Source organism: Bos grunniens, chromosome 26, assembly GCF_055505025.1.
Source record: "Bos grunniens cultivar Pamir isolate PY7600 chromosome 26, Bosgru_T2T1.0, whole genome shotgun sequence".
Classification (NCBI taxonomy): Eukaryota; Metazoa; Chordata; class Mammalia; order Artiodactyla; family Bovidae; genus Bos; species Bos grunniens.
The window spans coordinates 9,484,035-9,508,421 of record NC_141190.1 but is presented as its reverse complement, the minus strand read 5'-3'; the positions used below and the strand labels follow the sequence as shown (position 1 = coordinate 9,508,421).

At 38.7% G+C, this 24,387-nt stretch overlaps 1 protein-coding gene and 1 pseudogene across 8 annotated transcripts in view; both read right to left on the bottom strand.

The window, feature by feature from the left end:
- MINPP1 (multiple inositol-polyphosphate phosphatase 1) overlaps window positions 1-6,056 on the bottom strand; it is a 102,518-nt gene extending 96,462 nt beyond the window's left edge. For all 8 annotated transcript variants that reach the window (XM_086379237.1, XM_086379231.1, XM_086379233.1 and 5 more), the window contains exons 1-2: window positions 5,379-6,056; window positions 2,255-2,452 (exon numbers count right to left, since the gene is read on the bottom strand). In XM_086379237.1, coding sequence (XP_086235363.1) covers window positions 2,255-2,452; window positions 5,379-6,015 — 835 coding nt within the window. In that variant the 5' untranslated portion in view covers window positions 6,016-6,056. The remainder of the gene's footprint in view (window positions 1-2,254; window positions 2,453-5,378) is intronic.
- A 14,654-nt stretch (window positions 6,057-20,710) lies between these two features.
- Window positions 20,711-23,723, bottom strand: LOC147343979 (rab GTPase-activating protein 1-like; annotated as a pseudogene).
- Window positions 23,724-24,387: the final 664 nt, after the last annotated feature.

Genomic DNA, 24,387 nt, shown 5'->3' with positions numbered 1-24,387 from the left:
AAAAGCAAACAGTCCAATTCCAGAACCCATGATTTTAACCATTATGCTAATATTGCCTCCAAAAAGTTGCTCTCACCCAATCAGTAAAATACAAATTTGTTGTTGTTTTCAGTTGCTAAGCCGTGTCTTACTCTTCTGCAACCCCACAGACCATAGCCCACCAGGCTCTTCTGTCCATGGGATTCCCCAGGCAAGAACACTAGAGTGGGTTTCCATTTCCTTCTCCAGGGGATCTTCCCGACCCAGGGATCAAACCCATGTTTCCTGCATTGACAGGCAGATTCTTTACCACTGACTCACCAGAGAAGTCCAAAACACAAAAATCCTTGTCAATTCAGAGACTAGAAACAGTTTTTTTAAAAAAAATCTTAAACAATTTTAAATGTCCACTAACAGAATAATGGCTAGATACTGGTAGTTATATAATGTAATTCTATACATAAGTATAAATGTAGAACTAGAATTATATGCATTAAATAAAAAAAATACAAAGTTGAATTAAAATCAAATTTCAGACTAATATCATAGTTTGACATCATTCCTAGAAGTTTAAAAATCTGAAAATTATATCCCATTTAGGTACATAAATTTAAACATTAAAAACTGACATGGGATGACTTAAATGCTCAATTCATAACAACAGTTACCTGTGGGGAGAAAAGGAAAGGAATGAGATCCTGGAGAGGGCCTTGCTTGCTTGCTAAGTCACTTCAGTCGTGTCCGACTCTGTGCGACCCCATAGACAGTAGCCCACCAGGCTCCCCCATCCCTGGGATTCTCCAGGCAAGAACACTGGAGTGGGTTGCCATTTCCTTCTCCAATGCATGAAAGTGAAAAGTGCAAGTGAAGTCGCTCAGTCGTGTCTGACTCTTAGAGACCCCATGGACTGCAGCCTACCAGGCTCCTTTGTCCACGGGATTTTCCAGGCAAGAGTACTGGAGTGGGGATGCCATTGACTTCTCCGGGAGAGGGCCTAAGGGCCCTCAATTTATTTACAGCAACTAACTGAAGCATAATTTTAAAATCTGATCAAACTAAGTTGTGGGTATATAGATACTCATTATATTACCCTTTATTATCATCTATGTACTTGAATTATTTCCCAAATAAGTAATTTTTAAAGCTCTGCAAATGACTCCAATGCATAGCCAGTTAAAGAAAGAGAAAAAACTCAATTTTAAATGCTACTAGGCATCTTCACTTTTCTGATCCTTCGGCATTCCAGGTGGTGCAGTGGTAAAGAATCTGCCTGCCAATGCACGAACTGCAGGAAACTGGGGTTTGATTTCTGGGTTGGGAAAATCCTCTGGAGGAGGGCATGGCAACCCACTCCAGTAATCCTGCCCAGAGAATTCCATGGACAGAGGAGCTTGGCGGGCTACAGTCCATGGTGTCACAAAGAGTCGGGCATGATTGAGCATGCACTCACATAAAGCATTTAGACACCAGATCAACAGATGCTAGCCTACTTAATTTGTTCCCAACATCTCCTACTTCTAGTCCTTGGAAATTTATTCACACTATAAAGAAATTACACTCTATATATAGATTGATCAGTATCTGCTATATGGATTACACATTCTTAGAAAACAGGGGACATTTTTTTATTATTTTTCTTAATTTCTCATTGCTAGGTGAGTATGTATCCTGGTTTTCCACCTGCTCTCCCAGCACAATTAATAATAGTGTTTCCTTTTACCCAGGTTGCAGGATAAATTGCAGCCAACCCATCACTGCAACAGCTTATGACAGATATGTCGGTTCACTTTCTCAAAATCTCTAGGATAAAAGCCTCAAAGGAAAAAAAAAATTACACTTCTTCTCTAAAACTTTATCCCTTTCAAACATTAACATGTACTTCTGAACTGCTTTAAAAGCTAAAGAATTTTTATATGATTTTCCATTTGTATTACTTTAGGAGGAAATAATTCAGAAAAGATAATTTCTGTTTTGTAAATAATGCTTGGGGTTGAAGCTTCACATAACTTTTCCCTCAAAAAAAAAAAAAAAAATCCAGTATATATCAAGAATTTTGTGCATTAACTTACATAAAACTCAAAGAAAAATCTGAACGCCAAAATAGTAAGCATGAGATATAAATCTTCTTGACCTAGAACACATTATTTTCTCAACGTAAAATCAATTGTGGTCCTTTAAAAGGAATAACTTTATGCTTCCGTATTATTCCATATTTACAGTCTAAAAACCACTTAAATTATTTCAGAGTTCAAATGCAACATAACAGGCACATTACCTGCATTTAAGTTGTTGACTGGCACTTGCAAAATATCTGCAACTTTTTTTAATATGTTCTGCATTTCTGGTCCAGTTTTGAAGGCTTCTACGTGATAAAGAGCAGTAGCATTCCTTTCCACTTGAGTTAAAAACTTCTCACAATGATCAAAGAACCTCATTAATTTATCATTAATTCTTGGAGGTCCACACTCCATATCTGAAAGGAGAAAAAAATACTGTGTGTATACATATGTGTGTGTATACATATACACATATATACATATATATATATGTACATATACATCCATTGATAGGAATGACAATTTGAAATTATTGAAAATTTTGTTTCAAGTATAAAGAGGAACACTAAAAACCTATTCACACCTCAACATATCTGAAATAAGTAAACACACTGCTTATGAAAGACATGGGGCACAACTATCTCCCACTTGTAAAGATAGTTCATGAGAGGTTGAAAAAAAGACGCTAAAAAAGACTAAAGAAACAGAGAACATCAAAGGTAAAATAAAATGTTAGAGCAATACTACACTATGAAATAAACTGAAATGAATGTTTTCTTAAAGAAAATAAAAAATGATTTGACATGAATGTCATAAGAAGTACAAAAATGTATTACATAGGTACTGTTTCTATCAGGCATAGAAAATTTGAGAAATCAAACTAAAACTTAGCAAAGATTCTAATAACAAGGTGAGAGAGAATTCAAGATAGACTCTGTTTTACTACTTTAATCCAAAGTCTAAATAAAGAGTATTTTATTTTATCAACTAACTTTCTCAAATCTATGTTACTTTACAAAAAGACTGCTTTGGACAAAAACTATTGACAACAACACAAGATATATTAAAGTTTCAGGTATTATGTATTTCATTGTGCTAGACGTTTCTGATTTGGTTTATTTTCTAATTGGAGCTCCTACATAACTTTCCATTAAAAATTTTATATGCTACATTATTTCCCCAATTAAGGAACAAATGCATACTAGAAAAGCATTCATAATCATGCTCAAACTACTGGGATGCCTTTTAATTTTTCTCAGTCATATTTAAAATACACAGATTTTCAGACATCATTTCCCCAAAAATTTACTATGACAAGAACACTGAGTACAAATAGTACATAATATTGTTTCTGTAATTAAAATGAGAAAACTATGTCTTGTTATACCATTTTATTTTGGATGTGTCTGTGAAAACCTATGTATGTGTATTTATTCATTTCAAATCCTGAAATGAATAATTAAGCCCACTGAATTGGCAACTGGATTACAGTTCTTAAGAAACATCTTGACTGAGAAAATAAGTCATCTTTATCATCTTTTTCTGTGGCCTCAAAATTTCCTAAGTAGATCTGGATAATTCACCCCTGCTATTATCTAATTACTGCTGTTCTTTAAACAGAAACAAAGGCATTGTTCTGTTTCTGTAAGAATACAAAATCCAATTCAGTGGCTTCCCTCCAAACCCCAGATGTACAAAACAGGCAAAACAATTGTCTGTAGATAATAATAATGCAGCTAAGCAAAAGGTTTAATCTCTGAGACTGAAAATGGTGAGGGGCAGCTTATCCTGAACTATTTTGACCCAGGGCTAGCAAAAGCTAATTCTCACAATGCCATTTAAGGGCAAAAATTCATTCATCCCTCTCAGAAGGTCCAGTAGTTCCTTTCTGGTATACACTAGTGTATACCAACATTCAGCTAACTTTAAAAAACTGTGGGAAATTTTCACTCATACTAATGGAAAAAAGTCTAGCTATTTAATTAAAAAGCACAATTCAACAAGTGACTAAACACAAGTCAGCAAAATAAGTTACCCACAGAGCAGTAACATGACAGTGTCAATGGAAGACCCCTAGGAGATGGCTGAACAGCTGAAGAGAGGATGCTATTTGAGAAATGACAAACCAGTCTACTTCTAATTTATTTTTCACTTGGGCTTTTTAAAGCTAAACGATGCCTCACCTCAACTTTGACCTTAAAGCTGATCAAGAAGTATTAACACTTGTTCATCTCTCTGGCACAAAAATGTCATGTTTTCATTCTTATCCTTAAGTTATAGGACAAATAGAAGTTGTACATATAGTACAATGGTTAAGAGATCAAGTTCTAAACCATTTTCCCTGGGTCCATACCCAGTCATCTGAAATTAGGCAAATAATTGCTTCTATGTCTCAACCTCCTCACCTGTTAAGATGGGCAAAAATGCCATCAACTTCAGAGAGCTGTTGTAAAGATTATGTGAAATAAGTGTGAGGCATGCCTGGCACACAGCAAGCATTAAGTGTTTGCTATTATTATTGTTGTTGTCTATGATTATTAAAACATTTTCTAAGGAAAAAAGCATCATTCCGGAGAAAACAGAAGGCCTGGATTCCGGGCCTGACTCTTAGTCCTTAAACTAAGAAAGGACAATCAGCAAGGGATATTCTTGGGCTCAGCATCATGACCTGTGAAATGAGAACAATGCTGGATGATCTCCCAAACTTTGCAAAAGCATAAGTAATGGAATAAATTAGTAAAGTACTGCGCCATGACCATGGACCACAGCTACAGAGTAACTCTACAGTACATGCAAGAACAAAAGAGAAAAACGCAGAGCAGTAAAGAAAATCGGAGGGCAGCTTCCTAAAATAGGTTGTAGGTCTAGAACTGGTATCTGAAAAAGTTGTTAATGAAAAAAATAAAACAACATCTAAATAGTATCAGAGGTAAAGCCTGAGGAAAAAAACTCATAGACTGTATTAAATTTAAAAAAAAAAAAAAAAAGGTGCGCCCAACTGTGGAACTCGCTGTCAGAGAGAGGAAAGGGACAAGGGTTGGTGCTCAGAGAGAGAAATTCATTTTGGGAATGGATGATCAAAAACTGCCCTGGCCTGTCTCTTTTACTACTGGATCCCCCAACGTCTACTACAGCTTCCTGTACGTAGAAGGTAACCAAATTCATCCTTGATAAAAGAATAAATGAACATCATGGATGTATGTATGAGAAGTCAAGAGCTGAACAGCCCAAAGGATGGGCGCGGGGTGGGCGGAGAAGGACGGGGAGGCTGGGGTCAGAGGGAAGTGAGGAGAGGCTGGAGTCAGGGAAGTCCAGGATCTGGGGGCGACCCAGGGTGGTCACCTGCGATGTCGGGTGGCGGTAACCCCGGGTGGTAGTGCTGCCAGAGCCCTTGCAGGAAGGCGGCGCCGCTGTCCATGCAGCGGTGCTTGGAGCTGGTGACTAGCTGCAGGCGGCCGTAGTTCTCTCGGCTGAAGAGGGCAGGGAAAAGGGAGGCCAGGCGCAGGGCCAGCTGTCGCATGTCCTGCCGCCCCTTCTCCACCAGCTGCCCGTCCATCCAGTCAGCGTACCACAGCGGCCAGTCGGCCAGCGCGGCGCCCAGGTCGCCGCGGCCGGCAGCGCGAGTCCGGTCATCCTCGGCCCCGCGGGCCTGCAGCAGCCCGTGCAGCTGCCGCAGCTTGCGGATCTGTTTGGTCGTCGGGTAGCGGGTGCCATGGCGGATGAGGGCGACCAGTTGCACCGGGGTGCAGGTCTCCTCTAACAACTCCGGGTCCCGCCGCGGCACTTCGGGGTCCGGCAGCAGCCCGGGGTTGGCATCCTCGTAGCGAGTCTTGGTGCCAAAGTAGGGGCTGAGCGCGGAAACCACACTGTTCTCCGGCTCCAGGAGGGAGCAGCGAGAGAGCGACGAGACCAGCGCCACAGCCAGGACCGCGACGGGCGTTGCGGAGACCCTGACGAGGCTGCACGGGCCGCGGGGCATGGTGCGCTGCGACCCGCGGAGGGTGACGTACCGGCTGGGTCGCCGACTTCCGGCTCCGGTGGGCAGGGGGCGGGCCTGAAGGGCGCTTCCGGCCGGTGCCCCCGGGATTCACAGAGAGATCTCAGCACTCCGGCTCTGAAGCGGTAACCGTGGCTGGCAGAGCACCGAGAGGACAGGCGGGATGCTACGAGGAGCCCAGTGGACTCGTGGCTCAGGTGAAGCCGGCAGAAATCTCCTAGGAGTTTTGGAGATCTGTGGCTAAGGTGGAGCCTGCATCTCCTGGCCCTGGAACGTGGGAGAATTTCCTCATAGCTGGCGCCTCAGGGACTGACTCAAAGACTCCCCCACTGTTTTAATTCTCTTGGTTGTGAATGAACCCTGATTCAGGCTTAGTCTCCAAAGCTGCCAAAACAGGACACGTTTTAACAGCTGACTCTTGTGTCATCATTCTTAACATTGTACTCTGTTTTTCAAAATGTAGTTTGAACCGCTGCATCAAATCTGCCTGAAGCCTTTGATGAAAATGTAGATTCGTGGTTCCTGCCCCCAAATACCTCCTAAGCCCAAGGTTTTCCTACGTTTGTGTTGCCCTTTTACAGCAGGCAGAGAAGAACCTAGAAAGAGGCTCAGTTCTCCAGGAAATGTAATTCCTGAACTTTGGTATTGACATGGAGCGGCAAAGCTGACATCAACGAAACAGCATCCCAGAAGTACTGGCTTGATACCGAAGGTTTAGCAAGTAGAGACAGCAATCCTAACAACTCGGGAGCGTTGAGTCATGGTCCAATAGATTTACTCCATTATTAAGTATGAGCTAATCTTTGTGAAGCAAACGAGGTCTGTATTTACCACCACTTTGAGTCCAGACTCTTCCTCCCACATAATTACATTTTTGTAGGTTATTGCTCAGAATCTCACTCCAGAAGTTATAAATCTGAACAGTACCTTGGTTTCTCCACTTGTTAGTCTCTCGGTCGTGTCTGACTCTGCAATCCCATGGTCTGTAGCCTGCCAGGCTCCTCTGTTCATGGAATTCTCCAGGCAAGAATATTGGAGTGGGTTGCCATTTCCTTCTCTGCGAAGGAGAAGGATCTTCTCAGGAAGAGAAGGAAGGAGAAGGAAGAGAATCTTCGCAGGGATCAAACCCGGGTCACTTGCATTGCAGGCAGATTCTTTACCATCTGAGCCACCAGACCCTGTCCTTTTCCACTTGAATCCTAGTTTATATGCCAGCTAGGAAAGAGTATTAAAGAAATTATGTATGCTCAGTTGCTTCAGTCGTGTCTGACTGTTGGCACCTCTGTGGACTGCAGCCTGCCAGGTTCCTCAGTCAATGGGATTCTCTAGGCAAGAATACTGGAGTGAGTTGCCATGTGCTGCTCCAGGGTGTCTTCCTGACCCTGGGATTGAACCCGTGTCTTCGGCATTGCAGGCGGATTCTTTACTGACCGAGCCACCAGGGAAGCCCAAAGAAGTCATAGAATGATCCAAATAGGAGGAAGTTTGGGTTATGTTTTTCTAAGTGTAGCTTTTCCTTCAAAGACACTTTTGGTAAGTGTCTTTTGGTAATTGCTCATGGTAAGTCCATCTCTAGCTTTATTCTTTTTATCCATAAAAGTGCCCCTCTGGTCCAGAAACAAGTACCTGTAAATGTTAAGCAGTAAGGAAAATGGTGTAAAGTCAAGAATAGATTCCAACTTGAATTCTTCAAAATTTTAAGAACCATGACAGGTAACCATTTTTAGAATATGTTCTTTTTTGTTATACCATGTTTTGGAATGTTAGTGCCTGAATACTTATGTTGGTGATATTTCACAGAGCTGTGCTCAAATTAATGTTAATGAACATCTACTCTTTCTTTATAGACTTCCTTTTTAAAAAACTTTTTTATTGGTGTATAGTTGATTTACAATGTTGTGTTAGTTTCAGGTGTATAGCAAAATGAATCAGTTATACATATATCTACTCTTTTAGATCCTTTTTCCATATAGGACATTACAGAGTATTGAATAGAGTTTACCGTGGTATACAGTAGGTCCTTGTTAGTTACGGTTCATTAAGCAAACATTTGTGCCACATGCATCTCACTGTTTTACTTAATACATAGTGTATTTTACTTAATAAAATACATACATTTTATTATGTATTTACTTAATACATACATGTATTTAATAATCACCTCAGGCTTCCCTGGTGGTCCACTGGTTAAGAATCTGCCTGCCAGTGCAGGGAACAGGGGTTCGAGCCCTGTTCAGGGAAGACTTCACATGCTGCAGAGCAGCTAAGCCTGTGCACCTGGAGTCCTTGCTCTGCAAGGAGAAGCCACCGAAATGAGAAGCTCATGCCCTCCACAACTAGAGAAAGCCCAAGTGCAGCAATGAAGACCCAGTGCAATGATAAATAAATAAATAATGATCACGTCTCATGACCAATCTTTTGAGTCCTCAGGAGCTACGAAATCCTAACAGCATCATTCCTTCCTAATGCAACAATCTTTAGAGAATTTGTTTAACTTCCAAAACACTAGATTTGCCCCTAGCTTGATTTTATTTTTCTTCCTCTAATTATTCACCTGTTCATTTATGCTGATTATATACTTACATAAACCAATTCCAATTATTTTTGATGTCAAGCCAGAATGGCAAATGATAAAATAGAATTAACTTCATGTTAATGTTTTTGCCATAATGTTTTTGGCTAGGAAAATCTAGCATGACGAGAACAGAAATTTCGTAAGCTTTGTATCCAGACCCCAGCTCAGTGACTCATTAACCTTGGAAAATTACCTACGTTCTCTGAGGCTTGGTTTCCTTATCTGAAAATAGGAATATTAGAACCTATACTGCAGGAATTCTTTGCGAATAGGAGATGATTAAAGCCTACAGACTGCTATGAATTATATTTTTAACTGTAATAATGTTCAATGTTGTTATCATTCCTGTGCTGAGATGCTTAGTTCTCTAGCAACTGTGCAGTATAAACTTTCATCTTAAAGTGAATGACCTCCACAGACAAAACACACATCAAAGATCATTTCATAACTTTTCTTTAAAAAAAAAAATCCACTCATCATAAGAGGCTGTGGGCATGGCAACAATGTATTTGACAAATCTACCACAACACAAGAGATGAAATGGAAAATTCATGGTTCTCCTTCCTTGAGATGAAAGAGGGTGGAACCAAGAGCACAGAGAATTCAATTTGGACCGAAAGGAGAGGAGACTTTATCTTCTGAGGGAAGATTGGAAGGATGGATACACAGTTGGATACATTTGTTAGTCTAGCAGCAGAGAATTCATGGATTTCATGCCTGGTGGTCTCACCTTCTTCAGTGACACAGGAGGCAAGATTGTCTGAAGAGATGGGGGAATGGGAATTAAGTCCCATGGAATGTGGAAATGGCTTAGGTTTGTAGTGAAGAGCAAAGGGGAAACAAGCAGAAGTTTGGGTTGTTAGCTCTGAGATAACCCAAATGAAAGACTTGAATTGCACGTGGCTATACAATTTTATCCAGAAGTGAACATTATCTGTTGTGTCAGAGTGGGAAAAAAAAAAACAATTGTTCTATATTATTCTAATTTGTCTTAAGTAGAACTTCTTTTCTAATCAATTACTACATTAAAGAATAGGTTATTTGTCAGATTATTCATAGGACTTTTAAAACAGTAAAGTAATTCCACTCTTAAGATTACATGATGACATATATTTAGTATTTTACATTACAGCTACCTACTATACTTTTAAAGATGTTATTAAAATATTTTCCTGGTGGTCCAGTGTTTAAGATTCTGTGCTTCCAAAGCAGGGGATGAGGGTTTGATCCCTAGTTGAGGAACTAAAATTCCACATGCTCTAGGTGTAGCCCCCCCGCCCAAAAACAAAGTTATGAAAGATGGCTTTCTGGTGAAGTAAAGATAAAGAAAAAGCTAAATTCTATGTGGAAAAGGATAGTCTTTGAAACGACAGTAAATATTAAGAACATGATTTCTAAAGTTAGAATTCCTGGCTTTTAAAATTCCAGCTCCATCACTTAATATCTATGATATCTTAAATAAATTAAAATTTTGCCTCAATTGTTTTCTGTAAAGTGCACTCATCTCACATGCTAGTAAAGTAATGCTCAAAATTCTCCAAGCCAGGCTTCAGCAATACGTGAACCGTGAACTTCCTGATGTTCAAGCTGGATTTAGAAAAGGCAGAGGAACCAGAGATCAAATTGCCAACATCCGCTGGATCATGGAAAAAGCAAGAGAGTTCCAGAAAAACATCTCTTTCTGCTTTATTGACTATGCCAAAGCCTTTGACTGTGTGGATCACAATAAACTGTGGAAAATTCTTCAAGAGATGGGAATACCAGACCACCTGACCTGCCTCTTGAGAAAGCTGTATGAAGGTCAGGAAGCAACAGTTAGAACTGGACATGGAACAACAGACTGGTTCCAAATGGGAAAAGGAGTACGTCAAGGCTGTATATTGTCACCCTGCTTATTTAACTTATATGCAGAGTATATCATGAGAAACGCTGGGCTGGAAGAAGCACAAGCTAGAATCCAGATTTCTGGGAGAAATATCAATAACCTCAGATACGCAGATGACACCACCCTTATGGCAGAAAGTGAAGAGGAACTCAAAAGCCTCTTGGTCAAAGTGAAAGAGGAGAGTGAAAAAGTTGGCTTAAAGCTCAACATTTAGAAAACGAAGATCATGGCATCCAGTCCCATCACTTCATGGGAAATAGATGGGGAAACAGTGGAAACAGTGTCAGACTTTATTTTTGGGGGGCTCCAAAATCACTGCAGATGGTGATTGCAGCCATGAAATTAAAAGACGCTTACTCCTTGGAAGGAAAGTTATGACCAACCTAGATAGCATATTCAAAAGCAGAGACATTACTTTACCAACAAAGGTCCGTCTAGTCAAGGCTACGGTTTTTCCTGTGGTCATGTATGGATGTGAAAGTTGGACTGTGAAGAAGGCTGAGGGCCGAAGAATTGATGCTTTTGAACTGTGGTGTTGGAGAAGACTCTTGAGAGTCCCTTGGACTGCAAGGAGATCCAACCAGTCCATTCTGAAGATCAGCCCTGGGATTTCTTTGGAAGGAATGATGCTAAAGCTGAAACTCCAGTACTTTGGCCACCTCATGCGAAGAGTTGACTCATTGGAAAAGACCCTGATGCTGGGAGGGAGTGGGGGCAGAGGAGAAGGGGATGACAGAGGATGAGATGGCTGGACGGCATCACTGACTCGATGGACGTGAGTCTGGGTGAACTCTGGGAGTTGGTGATGGACAGGAGGCCTGGCGTGCTGCAATTCATGGGGTCGCAAAGAGTCAGACACGACTGAGCGACTGAACTGAATGAAACTGAACTGAACTGAAAGTAATTATCTCATGGGATTGTCCAGAAGATTAAATGAAACAGTTTCCATAAAAGCTTTATTAGCTTTATTAGTTCCTGGCCCCAAATAAGTATCAGTTACTTTTAGCAAACAAAATTAAAATGTTTATTATTGCTTCTCCTTTAATCAAGTAGATTGACAAGTAGCCAGTTTTTCATAGATATCTATTATCTCACAGCTATATCAAGCAACTTACCTTGTGCCTTTGCCAAGAAAGTTTTGTCCCTAGTATCTCAGTGCCCTGCTGTTTCATCTTTCCTTTGCAATTAATTGATTTGGTGCTTACTTGCTTTTTACTGTGAAAAAAGAGATCAGCAGAAGAGGTGTCCATGCTTCAACCACAGTGCCTTCAACCTTGCTTGAATGTAGAGGTTGCAAGGATCACAAGCTCCACAGACTGCAGGATAGCTTTGCTCCAAAGGAGCTCATCGCCATATTGTTCTCCAGCATAGCAAAGCTAATGTGAATTGTTTAAGTTGTTTCAACTGATGAATTAGAACTTCACTGAACCACACAGCAATAATGGAGGTGACTTGCTATTTTACTTTCTGTATTATACCCTGCTAAGGGAATTATTTCGGAGAAGGCAATGGCACCCCACTCCAGTGTTCTTGCCTGGAGAATCCCGGGGACGGGGGAGCCTGGTGGGCTGCCGTCTATGGGGTCGCACAGAGTCGGACACGACTGAAGCGACTTAGCAGCAGCAGCAGCAGCAAGGGAGTTATTTGGCAGTGACAAAGCTTCTCTTCTGGTGTTCTACTGTCAGAATCCTAGGATGTTGATGTTGGAAATTTCCCCCTCCCATCAAATACTGGTTCTAAATGCACAGAACTGTTTGAGAAATCAGATACAAAACTATCATAAGTTTAAATTACCAATATTCTTTCTATGCTTTCCTACTCCCATTAATAGCAGGAACCTGTAGCTTTTCACTTTCTAGTCCTGTAACAACTTTCAACATGCCAGAAGCATAATTCCCTCCAGAAGTCTCCTCCATCCAAAATATCGATATATTGCTTCCCAGGTGGCACCAGTGGTAAAGAACCCGCTTGATAGTACAGGAGACATAAAAGACACTAGGTCAGGAAGATCCCCTGGAGGAGGGCATGGCCACCCACTCCAGTATTCTTGCCTGGAGAATCCCATGGACAGAGGAGCCTGGTGGGCTGCAGTCCGTGGGGTCAAAAAGAGTCTGACATTCTTCTCCCTTATATTTTTTAAGAACAAGTACATACAATAGCAATTGTATTTTAACATTTTTTTCTGAAATGTTAGTTTTCCAAAATTGAAAAATATTTTTGACCCTTGGGATCTTTTAGACAATTTGTCAGCTGACTTTGAAACCATGAGTGTTTTTGTTTTTGTTTTTATCATTCCAAACAGTGGGGAACATCCAGAACAAAAGTTTATTAGTTCATCAGGAAGGCAGTTTTTTTTACTTAGTTTATTAATGGCAATTTCACTTTTTTCTCACTAGCTCAGGCAGTAACCAGTCTTCTGTTAGTTCTTGTTCACTGTTTTGTAGCATAAACTCATCTTGTTGTTTTGCTTATATTATGTATCAGTAAATATTAAAACCCAGTTAATACTTAAGCTAGAAAAGCCATGTAGGCATCTCTGGACTCATACACTTGGTTGCAGCCACTTTAGTAAAATAGGGTGGATCACATGCCAGTGAAGCAACTATTATGGTTCCACAAACAACACCTCTCATTATCCCACTTTACTTTTCTTGTCTTACATCTTACACTGCATGGTAAGGCATCTTATACTTCCCTGATTCTGTACTCCAAGAGTAAGTAGTTGTTGCTAAATCATTCACTGCTTAATACCTTAGATGCAGGGGTATGGTGAAACCTTTTTTGATTCCCCAATATTTATTTCATATATTATATAAAGCATACTGTCAACAAATATTTGTTTTAAGAGTGTATGAATGAATAAATAAAATAGAACAGGCTGTATGAGAAGCTAAAATAATATAGCTTTGCATTTGTTCAGTGTAATTATTTCCCCAGCTATCCCCTGGCATATGAAGAACAATATTTTTATCATGTTTGGGTGTGGAAATCAAGAGGTTAGATGCCTTACCTAAAGTCATCCAACAAGCATTTGGTAGAACCAGTTCTAGAATGTGATTGATGGAAACAGAGCTATACTTAATGCCTATCATATTCCTGACAAATGAACAGTGACTGTGAAGAGTGTCACTTGTAGCTGAGGCTAAAAAATAAATTTTACACATAGTATAATACTATAGTTGTTGGGCTTCCCTGGTGGCTCAGCAGTAAAGAATCCACCTGCAATGCAGGAGACACAGATTCAATCCCTGGGTCGGGAAGAGCACCTGCAGAAGAAAATGGCAACCCATTCTCATATTCTTGTCTGGAACATCCCATGGACAGAGGAGCCTGGTGGGTGACAGTCCATGGGGTCACAAGAGTCAAACACGACTTAGCAACTAAACCACTGCTACCACTAGAGCAGTTACTATTGGCTAACTATGCAACATTTAGTCCCCATATTTTCTTGGAATTAATGTGCAGGTAGTTGCCCCTCAGGAAGATTAAACTAGTCCCCCCTCAGGAAAAACATCCTGACTGGTTTAAACTAATCCTGGTAACTCTATTTTTCTTAACAATTTTAGTTTAAGAAGAACGTATGATTCAGTTCCAGCCACTAAGATATGAAGGTCAGTCTACTGGGAAGTTTCTGGGCAAGTTTTTTTGGGCCTAAGAAAGAATCAAATGATGGAGTGATGATTAGTCAATGGTCAATGGATTAGAGGTTCTATTGAATCAGAGGAATATTGCAGTTGGCACAGTAAAATACTCTGGAAGAAAAGAAAATGGTATTTAGTGAATGAAATGCTTAATGGATATTTTGGAGGTGGTACAGTGGTGGTTATTGATTAATGGAGACATTTTAGAATATAAGATTAAGAAAGCTTAACCAAGGTAATTTATAGAATACAAATCTTTTAGAAGTAAGGAGGTTAAAAAAAAATGAGAGGTCAAGAAATTTTGAATCAAAACTTTTGTTCCTGGTTCTATATTCTGTTCTTATTGGACTTAAGCCCCAGTAGCGTCTCACCTTCCAGTAGCCTGTGCACCTCACTGCCCACCCCACCCCTAAAAACCCCCACCTCATTCAGCAACAGTTCCATGAATGTTATTAAAGTATTTTACATAGACATTTTGTTTTTAATGGATGCCGTTGAAGGTTGGAAAGATGAAAAAGGTCAGCAGCACAAAGATGTAAATAATTTTAAATATAATCTTAAAAACCTTCATTCTTAAAATAAAAGAGATACACTCAAGGAAGAGGCAAATGCCCTGGACACTACCATGTCTGAAGATAACTAGACCTGCTACGTCATCTTGCTACCAGAAAGGAGCCAGCTTGAAAACAAAGCTAACACAATGAGATCACACAGAAGAAAATGAAAAGAACCTGTCTTAGATAATGCTAATGAGCCGATGGATTAAACCTGGAGTATACTTACTATGAGCTTCTTGTCATCTAAGGTGATAAATGCCTTTACTGTTTAAACCAATGTTTCATTATTTTCTGTAGAAAGTGAAAGTGAAAGTGAAGTCGCCCAGTCGTATCCGACTCTTTGCGACCCTGTGGACTGTAGCCCATCAGGCTCCTCTGTCCATGGGATTCTCCTGGCAAGAATACTGGAGTGGGTTGCCATTTCCTTCTCCTTATTTTCTGTAGAAAGCTCCTAATTGGGGTAAGTATTGCTATCTATTAACCACACTTAACCACTTAGGATGTCCTTTCATGCTTTTCTTGATTTCCCTTAAGTCATCTACTGAGAATAATAGAAAATCATTGATGGTGATTTTCTGATTACAACCCATTAGATATGACTTTGGGTCTCTGAATGATCATAGTTAATAAAGCATAGGAAACACTGGGAAAATTAGGAAGTGAGTGGGTAGGATGAGACACCTGGTGATGGAGGTGATCCTGGTCAGGTAAAGTGAAATGTAAGCCAAGTGGGAGATGCAAATGAAAACAGAGAGAAGGCAACTATTGTTTTTTCTGAGTGGGAGGGGGCAGTATTCAAATCTTTACTTATTTTTTAATTTAATTTTTATTTTATGTTGGCATATAGTTGGTTTACAATGTTGTGTTAGTTTCAGGTGTACAGCAAAGTGAATCAGTTATACATATGTTTATTCTTTTCATATTCCTTTCCCATATAGATTATTACATAATATTGAGTAGAATTCCCTGTGTTGTACAGTAGGTCCCTGTTGATTTTCTTTTTTATACATATTTGTGTGTGTATATTAATCCCAAACTCCTAATTTATCCCTTGCCCCTACGTTTCCTGCTTTGGTAACCATAAGTCTGTTTCTGAAGTCAGTTTTTGAGTCTGTTTCTGCTTTGCAAATAAGTTAATTTGTATCATTATTTTAGATTTCACATATAAGCAACATCATATGCTATTTGTCTTTCTGTGTCTGACTTACTTCACTTATAGTATGATAATCTGTAGATCCATCCATGTTGCTGCAAATGGCGTTATTTCATTCTTTTCTATGACTTAGTAATATTCCATTGTATATGTGTACCACATCTTGTTTATTCAATCCTCTGTCGATGGACATTTAGTTTGCCTCCATATCTGAGCTATTGTAAATAGTGTTACAAGGAACATTAAGGTACATATATCTTTTTGAATTATGGTATTCTTCAGATATATGCTCAGGAGTGGGATCGCTGGACCTATGGTAGCTCTATTTTTAGCTTTTTAAGGAACCTCCATACAGTCCTCCATAGTTGAATGAATTTACATTTCCAACAACAGTGTAGGTTTCCTTTCTTCCACATCTTCTCCAGCATTTACTGTTTGTAGAATTTTTTTTGATAATGGCAGTTCTGACTGATATGAGGTAATACTTCATTATAGTTTGGATTTGTATTCCTCTAATAAGTAGTGAGAAGAAAATGACAACCCACTGGAGAAGGAAATGGTAATCCACTCAAGTATTCTTGCGTGGGAAATCCCATGGTTGGAGAAGCCTGGCAGGCTACACTCCATGGGGTTGGAGAGAGTCAGACACGACTTAGTGAATAAACAATAACAATAATAAGTGATGCTGAGCATCTTTTCATGTGCTTTTTGGCCATCTGTACGTCTTCTTTGGAGAAATGTCTGTTTAGGTCTTCTGCCAATTTTTTGATTGGGTTATTTTTTGATATTGAACTGCATGAACTGTTTGTATATTTTGGAGATTAAGCCCCTTGTCAGTTGCTTCATTTGCAAATATTTTCTCCCATTCTGATGGTTGTCTTTTTGTTTCATTTATGATTTTCTTTGCTATGCAAATAAAAAGTTTAGTTAGTCCCCATTTGCTTTTGTTTTTATTTTCATTACTCTAGGAGTAATGGATCAAAAAAGATCCTGTTGTGATTTATGTCAGAGAGTTTTCTGCCTATGTTTTCTTCTAAGAGTTTTATAGTGTTCAGCCTTACATTTAAGTCTTTAATCCATTTTGAGTTTAGTTTTGTGTATGGTGTTAGAGAATTTTCTAATTTCATTCTTTTACATGTAGCTGTCCAATTTTCCCAGCGTCACTTACTGAAGAGACTATCTTTTCTCCATTGTGTATTCTTGCCTTTCTGGTCATAGATTAATTAACCATAGGTGTATGGGTTTATTTCTGGACTGTCTAGCCTGTCCCATTGAATATATTTCTGGTGGTTTTCTTTTTTCTGGTGACAGTACCATACTCTTTTAATTACCATAGCTTTGTAATATAGTCTGAAACCAGGGAGCCTGATTGCTCCAGCATTGTTTTTCTTTCTCAGGGTTGCTTTGGCTATTCAAAGTCTTTCATGTTTCTGTACAAATTTTTGAGTTTTTGTTCTAGTTCTGTACAAATTCCATTGGTAATTTGATAGGGATTGCATTAAATCTGTACATTGCCTTGGGTAGTATAGTCATTTTGACACTATTGATTCTACAAGTTCAAGAACATGGTATATCTTTCCATCTGTTTGTGTCATCTTTGATTTCTTTCATCAGTATCTTATAGTTTTCAGAGTACAGGTCTTTTGTCTTTTTAGATAGGTTTCTTCCTAGGTATTTTATGCTTTTTGATTAAATGGTAAATGAGATTGTTTCCTTAATTTCCTTTCCTGATCTTTAATTGTAGTGTATAAGAAATACAAGAGATTTCTGTGTATTAATTTTGTATCCTGCAACTTTACTGAATTTATTGACTATCTCTAATAGTTTTCTGGTAGCATTTAGGATTTTCTATGTAAAGTATCATGTCTTAAGCAAACAATTTTACTTCTTTTCTAATTTATATCCCTTTTATTTCTTTTTATTTTCTGATTTCTTTGACTAGGACTTCCAAAACTATGTTGAATAAGAGTGGTGAGAATGGATATCCTTGTCTTGTTCTTGATCTTAGATGAAATGCTTTCAGCTTTTCACTGTTTAAAATGATATTAGCTGTGGGTTTGTCATACGTGGCAGAAGGCAACTATTCTGAGTAGAGCCAGTCTTAGGGACATAGGAGCCATATGTTCGGGGGAGAGTTGTGAAACGCATATTATAGTAGTGACATCAACCCATGTTCTTCTCTCCAGGGAGAAGTCAGTGTTCATGGGATATGAGAGAGTGCTTGTCATGCTTGTTTTCTTCAGAAACAGACCAAGTTCGGATGTGTCTCATGATAACATGATGGTCTAAAAATGAGAGGCTTGATTTTAGTTTTTTCTGTAAACATCCCAGAGGCCCCTTGTACTACTTTCTTTCAGCCTGGCACAAGTCTCATAAACTACAAGATAGCCTTAACATTCAAAGTATGGTAGTTTTCCCTCATGACCTTTGCCCTTTTCTAAATATAGTATCTTCATAATGACATAGTAATATTCTTTTGCAAATTATATGAGAGCTGTTCACATGGATTTAAAAAGTAAATCTAACAAATAGGTTGCTCTTTGCCCGATGACTCAGAGATTATTATTTATTCTTGCATTTTAGAAAAAATTAATTCCTGAGTATGTTAAATTCAATTGAATTTGAAGCCACAAAGAGGAAAGAAATAACAAGAATTGGAGTAGAAATAAATGAAATGGAGACTAGAAAAGCAATAGAGAGGCTCAATGAAGCCAAAAATTGATTGTTTGAAAGAAAAAAAATACAACAACAAACTGGACCAATCTAAAGATTAAGAAAAAAGAGAAAATACTCAAATTCTAAAATCAGAAATTAAATAGGGGATATTATCACTGACTTTACAGAAATAAAAAGTATTATAACAAACATGGGAGTGGGTAGCCAATCCCTCCTCCAGGGGAATCTTCCCAACCCGGGGACTGAACCTGAGTCTCCCACATCGCAGGTATATTCTTTGTCATCTGAGACAGCAGGGAAGCCCCTATAACAAACACACAAACTACCCAAACTAACTAAAGAAGAAATAGAAAATCTAAATCGACCTATAACAAATAAGGAGATTGGATCAGCAGTTGGAAATCTCACAACACAGAAAAGCCTAGGACCACATAACTGCATTGGTGAATTCTACAAACATTTAAAGAATTAACATGATTACTTCTCAAACTCTTCCAATATTTAGAAGAGGAAAGAATACTTCTTAACTCATTTTATGAAGCTATAATTATCCTGATACTAAAGCTAGTCAAAAAGACACTACAAGAAAACTGTGGGCCAATATTCCTAGTGAAAGTAGATATAAAATTCTTCAATAAAATGCTAGCAAATAGAATTCAGCAGCATGTTAAAAAGATCACACACCAAGACCAAGGGGGATTTATCCCAGAAATGCAAGTGTAGTTCAACATATAAAAGTCAATCAGTATAATTCACCACATTATAGAATAAAGGAGGAGAACCATATGTCCATCTCAACTGATGTTGAAAAAGCATTTGACAAATCCAGCATTTCTTCATGATAAAAACCCTCATTAAACTAGAGATAGAAGGGAACTGTCTCTACATGATAAGGGCTGTATATAACGAACTCCCAGGTAACATCATCCTCAAGGGAAAAAGACTGAAAATTGTTCTTGGTGTTTGAAAGACTAAAATCTGTGCTTGGTGTTTGAAAGTCAAACATTCAGAAACCGTAAATGTTCTTGAAGAATAATATATTTTCTTAAAGTTTCTGGGGTTGCGGGGGAATGTTCTCCTCCGTGTTAAAACTTCTTCATGGACTTCCCTGGTGATCCAGTGGTTAAGATTCCATCTGCCAGTGCAGGTGACACAGGATTCAGTCCCTGCTCTGGGAAGATTTCACATACTGTGGGGCAGCTGAGCCTGTGTGCCGCAACTACTCTCTAGAGCCTGCGCTCCACAACACAAGAAGCCAGCACAGTAAGATTGTGCACTGCAGCTAGAGAGGAGCCCCCACTCTCCATAACTAGAGAAAGCCAGTGCGCAGCAGTGAAGATCCAGTACAACCAAAAATAAATAAATGAAAATGTTTTTAAAAAGGGAGAAATTTCTTTATAATGAACATTGTTACATTGTACATTAGGCAAAAGTATTACTTATTGAAGTTCTTAAATAATTGTTATTGTTCCTACTGGAGTATTTGATGTGTATTTTTTATATATATGTCTGCCCTGGTGGCTCAGAGGTTAAAGGGTCTGCCTGCAACGCGGGAGACCTGGGTTCAATCCCTGGGTCTGGAAGATCCCCTGGAGAAGGAAATGGCAACCCACTCCAGTATTCTTGCCTGGAGAATCCCACGGGGTCACAAAGAGTTGGGCACGACTGAGCAACTTCACTTTTACTTTATATATATACAGTTTGCAAACAATAGGAAATCTAAAGGACATTCTTTGAAGTAAGAAGCAGTGGTGCTTAATTTTGGGTTACTTATTATCCTCTTTTTTACGTGTGAATACAATAAAGCATTTTTAAAGAAGTTTAAAAATTTTAAAGAGAATATATGAAAACATTTGATGATTTGGGATATAGATAAGGAATGGCTGCTTTGTGTTTTAAAGGCATTTCTAGATTCTTAATATTCAGGCCAGTTACTGTGATAGAGATAACGTGCTACTTACCTCAGAGTGGTTGGTTCAGATATGGTGATACAACAGAGTTGAAACAGAAAGGGCCAGTGTCAGGCCCAAGATAAATATGTCAGGAGCTGAATGCCCTCAAACCAAATCCCAATGATAAGGTATCTATTCTTCACATGAGCAACAACTGAAGTGCATTGGATTAAACAAAATATTCATGTCTGTTACAGGATTAAGGAAGTGAGGAAAATGTAAAGTGATAACGTGCTAGTTACCTCAGAGTGGTTGGTTCAGATATGGTGATACAACAGAGCTGAAACAGAAAGAGACAGTGTCAGGCCCAAGAAAAATGTGTCAGGAGCTGAAAGCTGTTTAAAATTTTTATCCTGAAGATAGAAATAACATTCTTATGAGAAATTGAACATTAAATATTAATCGATATGTATTAAATCGATTTTGCTTGTTGACACATTTGTTTGTTTGACAAACAGTTATTGAGTAGCTATGTGGTAGTTTTTAGGCCTCAGAATTAATCCAAAGCGAAACTGTGAAGTATGAAGTTTCATTTCAGTCATTTTGCCTCTTTATACTATGCTCCTTTTGGATCCTTCAGCCTTCCTTTTCCTCCTTCAGGTTTAAAAACTATAACATTAAGACTCTGGTGACAGGAATGACAGGGCTCCTTAGGATGAAAGATAATTGTGTTCAGAGGAAAGAGAAGTGTGTGTTTAGGAACAAAGCTCTACCACATTGTTAAATTCTACTATTAATATCTGTGGATAGACAGAATTAGGGGGCTCATAGTATTCTTTTTGCTTTCTATTGTAATGTTATGCCTTGCTTTCATAATATATGAAAAAAAGTACATATAAGAAAAGTAACAACAAAAAAATGTGTTAAAATTTTTTTCTACCATTTCAGTTTTTTTCTTTCTAATTCATTTTTAGTCCATCAGGCACACTTTGCTTGTTTGGCAATGTTCTTTAAATTGTTTAAAAACTTTTGCAAATTGATCAACACTAAATGTTTCGAAGTACTACAGACATTTATAACTTTTATGCATCATATAAATGTGAAGCTTGGTATGAGGCAATGAACATTTTAAGTTGTTTTAAAATTTAAGTATTGGACATTTAGAGTGCTCTCCACTTGACCCAGGGACGGGGGAGCCTGGTGTCTGCCGCCTATGGGGTCACACAGAGTCACACACGACTGAAGTGACTTAGCAGCAGCAGCAGCAGCAGGAACTTGACACTATTAGTGATAGAGTTGAACAAATATAACTAGTTACTATGTTTAACCAAATATTTGACTAAATCATTGCTTTTCTTTGGGATCTTGAAGGATATAATATACTATGGAGGAAAAGATTAAAGTAGATTAGGATGTGACCTTGCACAGCTAAAACAGTACTTTGTCATTTTCCTTTTTTCTCATTTTTGAAGGTGGTTGATATCCACTTTCTCTCTTTCCTTTTCCCTCTCTTTCTCTCAGCTTATGAAGATTCCTAGTATAAACTCAAGAGGAGAGTTACCTGCAAATATACAAACTATAGATCCACTGGGTCTTCCTGTTGCAGATGACTCTCACATTGATATCCTTTCTCTTTTTTCCTCAGTTTCTTAGTTGATATCTTAATATTGAAAGTCTGCTCCATTAACCTTCTTACATTTTTCTCTGCCTTGTATCTCTGAATAACTTAATTTTTTAATAGTTGAAGAATTATTGCTTTACAATGTTGTATTAGTTTCTGCTGTACAACAATGTGAATCAGCTATATGTGTACATATATTCCCTCCTTCTTGAGCCTCCCTCCTACTCTGCCATCTCTAATTAACTCTAAAAAGCTGAGCTCTGAAGAACTTTTAGCTAAGCTAAGCTAAGTCACTTCAGTCGTGTCCGACTCTGTGTGACCCCATAGACGGCAGCCCACCAGGCTCCCCCGTCCCTGGGATTCTCCAGGCAAGAACACTGGAGTGGGTTGCCATTTCCTTCTAAGTACCTTCAAATTCAGCTTACAGAAAATCTCTCTTTTAGGTCTTTAGGAGAGCCAAGGCTACATGAAAGATTATGTTCAATCCTTCACAAAGTAGTAAGTCAATGATAGAGAAGACCATGCAGAGTGGGAACTTGACAGTAAAAGGAGTCAGAAGCCACTGGGGTTCATACATATGAGCTTCCAGGTTCAGATCAGAAAAGTGATTGTGCAGGTCCAGTGACTGCCCTTGACAGTCTCTCTAACTGACAGAATTTGCAGTGATGGTCTTCAAAGCTGTTTTTGTAGAAGTCTCATAAATAGTCATTCCTGATTTTCACCAAAACACAGAATACTGTTCCTCTGGCATATGCTGCAGCGATACAGCAGCAAGAAAAAACTGTTCTTGATGAATGTCTTCATCATAGAGTAGGCCTTGCAGATCTTGTAGAGCAATTCCTGGCCATGTCTTCTGGTATCTTTAATTATATGCAAGAAATGTGTGATGAATATCACTCTCCTAGGCTTAGTTCACTGTGATAAGAAATTGATATCTATCCAGCATTGCCTGGTTGTCATGGCAGCCTGCTTATCATTACCTCTTCCTTCAATGCTTCAGGAACACCACTCTTTCCCACAGCAGATAGCCCTTTCTGTTATGCACCAAGGTTACTGTACCATCTTCCTAACAATTCTCCCCAAGAATATAGGATCGTCTCAGGACAGTCCTTAGGCACACCACCTGTTACACTTGAGAGTTCATTATCACTCTCCTCTTCTGCTTCATCCTCCTATGGTGACACTGGACCCCATCCACCAACAGGAGTGATTGGTTCCTCCTTCTCAGACTTGCACTGTCAACTTACCACCTCATGGATTTCCTGCATTGGTACGGCTTTTTCCCTCAGGTTGTTTCAATCTTGTGAAGAAGTAAAAGGGTTTCTCCTAAAATGCCACAAACACTCTTTTGCAGGGTACACATGTACAGCTGTCTCCAGCTGAAAATAGATAGCCTCCCCCGCCTCCATGACTACCATGTACTTTGCCACAGTCATATATACTCGTTTATCTTTTGGAGTTTCTTCACTAAGTGCCGAAATATTGGTGCATTGCTATTCCACATGCCAGTGATAATATAAGCTCTCCCATCATAGCTCTTTCCCATGGATTCCATCTCCAGTAAATAAATGTCATAGGTCTTCATGTTTCAACCTAGGCTTAATAAGATTCCAAAGCATCTTTCACTAGCTAATTCTTTGTTAGAAAGTTGCTACACTGTAATCACAACCTTCTTTTCTATTCCCTGTTTTAATTTGACAGTATTTTTTAAAGTGTTATATTTAATCTGTTACAAAAGATTATAAAAAAGGGAGTAAAAGTCTTCCTCTCTCTGATCTTCCCTATTCAAATTTCCTAAGGTAAAACCATTGTTTCTTGTATATCCCGACATTTGCTATTAGAATGCAAACATGTATATCTATATGATCCGTATGTGTATATGTGTATATGTACACATACACACACAAGGGATCAAAATAAACTAACTTTTCTTTAGCTTACTTTTTCACCCAAAAATGTATCTTAGGCATTTTTCCATGGAAATGCATTTTTTTTAGTGGTTCCATAGCATTTTATCTTATGGCTGAACCATAATTTATTTGATGAGTTCTCTCATGATGACATTAGATGGTTTCCTGTTATATACTATGTCAAGCAATGTTGCAGTAATCATACGTACTTGTATATGAGTTTATATGTAAGAAAAATTTCTAAAAATGGAATTTCTAAGTCAACAAGTGTTTCGCTATCAGTAGATGTTACCAACTTGTTCTTTAAAAATGTAATTCCGGTTTATACTACCACCAGCAGTTGATGGGAATGTCTTGTTTCCCTTCCCTCTGGCCTACACTGAGCATCATCAATCTTCTTAATCTCCAGTGTATAAGATGAAAAATGATATCCTACTTCTGGCT